Source organism: Portunus trituberculatus, chromosome 10 (genome assembly GCF_017591435.1).
Source record: "Portunus trituberculatus isolate SZX2019 chromosome 10, ASM1759143v1, whole genome shotgun sequence".
Taxonomy (NCBI): domain Eukaryota; kingdom Metazoa; phylum Arthropoda; class Malacostraca; order Decapoda; family Portunidae; genus Portunus; species Portunus trituberculatus.
In genome coordinates, this window is record NC_059264.1 from 5,116,583 (window position 1) to 5,119,082 (window position 2,500).

Genomic DNA, 2,500 nt, shown 5'->3' on the forward strand with positions numbered 1-2,500 from the left:
TAATCAAACTCTGAAAATAAGCTTGTTTCCCGTATGAAAATTTGAAAAGAATGGAAAAAAATATTCCAGACACAACACCGAAAAATAATCTTACCGAAACTTAAACGAAGTCTTAATAACAAAACAACTACGTACGGAAAATTAAAAAGAAAATCAACTTTCTTAGATGTAAACTATCCCGCCAAATTAATAAATAAATAAAAAATAAATTTCCAAGGATGCACAACAAGAAAGAAGTAAAAAAAAACACCTTCTCTGAACATACAACTGAAAAAATAAAATCCACAGACGCAAAAAAAAAGGAAAAAAGAAAATAACTTTCCTGGAAGCAAGAAAAAGATAACAAAACAGAATAAAGAAATGAAGAGAAGCAGGTACAGTGGAACCATGCGTCCGAGGGGTCTCCAGGGGCACGGGTTCGAATCCTGTCCACGGTCCGAGTGCAGGCTGGGCTTCCTCACTCGGGGCAAGGGTTTTCTAGCGGGTGGGCTTTGAGATAGGAGGTACCAAAAATGTATCCCCTTTACCCCACATGGTATAAAAAAAAAGATAATAAAACAATAAAAAAAATTATACGCAAAAAAAGGTAAAACAAGAGAAATGAAGAGAAATAAAAAAAAAGATAAAACAGAATAAAGAAATAATGAAAAGCAAAAAAAAAAAAAACTCCCTGCCTACTACTGGATTTCTAACTTCCATTTAAGAGGCAGGTTTAAAGACATTCATCCTTTTTTTTTTTTTTGGGGAGAGGGGGCGGGGGCTAACTCTCAGACCTACAAGGGGACTGGCAACCCGGTAAGTCTTTTAATATCGTTTTATGTTACCCTTGGCCAGCTTTCCCTTCCTACATAATAAAGAACAAGAAAAAACTTCAATGGATGCAAAAAATAATTAAATCAAAAAGAATAGAAAATAAAAAGGAGGAAATAAACGAGAACAAATAATAACAATAACAAAAACAACCAACAACCTCAAAAATAACAATAGTAACAAATTATAGCACACAACCTCTCCTCTCTCAAAGATAACGACAATAACAACCCACAACACAACCTCCCTCCATCCTTCCTTCAAAGATAATGACATCAACAACCCACAACCTCTTCCATTCTTCCTTCAAAGGTAACAACAACAACCCACAACACACAACCTCCCTACCTTCCTGAAAAATAACAACCCCAACACAACCTCCCTTCCGTCCCACAAAAACAGCAACTCATAACACAAAACCTCATTAATTTCCTCAAAAACAACAATTACAACTCAACCCCACAACCTCCATCCCTCCAACCCTCAAAAATAACAACAACAACAGTAACCTCTCGCTCCTTTGTCCCCCACCAGCCATACCTCCAACGGGCAAACTCAAAAACAACAACAACAAACTTCCGCTCCCTCTCTCCCCCTTTGACGTACCTCCAGCGGGCCATCTCCCTCACAAGCCTCAGTACCAAGGATGAAGTACTCAGGGAACAAGTCGTGGGTCTCAGTCAGTACCTCCGGCGTGAAGTACTTGTCCATGTACCAATGTAAGGCGATCCCCTGCACAAACTGAGCCGCCTCAGGGTCGCCCAGTACCTGTAGAAGGGAAGCATTGCAGGTACAAAGGTGGGGTGTGTGTGTGTGTGTGTGTGTGTGTGTGTGTGTGTGTGTGTGTGTGTGTGTGTGTGTGTGTGTGTTTTGTACTTGTTGATTGGTTAAGGTGACATGTACAGGTGTGAGAGAGAGAGAGAGAGAGAGAGAGAGAGAGAGAGAGAGAGAGAGAGAGAGAGAGAGAGAGAGAGAGAGAGAGAGAGAGAGAGAGAGAGGTTAGGTTTGTTTTATTTTGCTTTTATCTTTATTTTACTAGTTTTCTTTTTTGTCTCTCTCTCTCTCTCTCTCTCTCTCTCTCTCTCTCTCTCTCTCTCTCTCTCTCTCTCTCTCTCACTCTACCAGTACCACAATTATCGTCTCCGGCATTACCTTCACTCCTCCTTCTCCTACTCCTCCTCCTCTTACTTTATTTCTTCCCCTTCTCTTTCCCTCTTCAATTCTCGTTTTGTGTCATCCTGTATCATCATTTGTCCTCCTCCTCCTCCTCCTCCTCCTCCTCCTCCTCCTCCTCCTCCTCCTCCTCCTCCTCTTCCTCCTCCTCTTGCTACCGTAAGAAATACTTTATCTTTCACTCTCCACTTCTTGTCATCAATTTCCTCTCTCTCTCTCTCTCTCTCTCTCTCTCTCTCTCTCTCTCTCTCTCTCTCTCTCTCTCTCTCTCATAAATGTGCATTCACCCTCTCATGAAAAATCAGTCATCAATCAAACTCTCTCTCTCTCTCTCTCTCTCTCTCTCTCTCTCTCTCTCTCTCTCTCTCTCTCTCTCTCTCTCTCTCTCTCTCTCTCTCTCCTTTCTTTTTACCTTTCTTTATTCTATTTTTTCTTTCCTTTTTCCTGCAATGGTCTCTTGCTTCCTCTTCCTCTTACTCTCTCTTTTTTTCCCTTCTTTTCCTCTAATTCTTCCTTT

The 2,500-nt window shown here is 40.9% G+C and overlaps 1 protein-coding gene across 2 annotated transcripts in view; it reads right to left on the reverse strand.

The window, feature by feature from the left end:
- The window catches only part of LOC123502085 (lysosomal acid glucosylceramidase-like), a 35,039-nt gene that overhangs the window by 3,817 nt on the left and 28,722 nt on the right, over window positions 1–2,500 (reverse strand). For both annotated transcript variants that reach the window (XR_006673793.1, XM_045251243.1), the window contains exon 8: window positions 1,417–1,578. Coding sequence is in view for 1 of the 2 variants with exons in the window: in XM_045251243.1 (XP_045107178.1) it covers window positions 1,417–1,578 (162 nt within the window). In the remaining variant the exon portion in view is untranslated. The remainder of the gene's footprint in view (window positions 1–1,416; window positions 1,579–2,500) is intronic.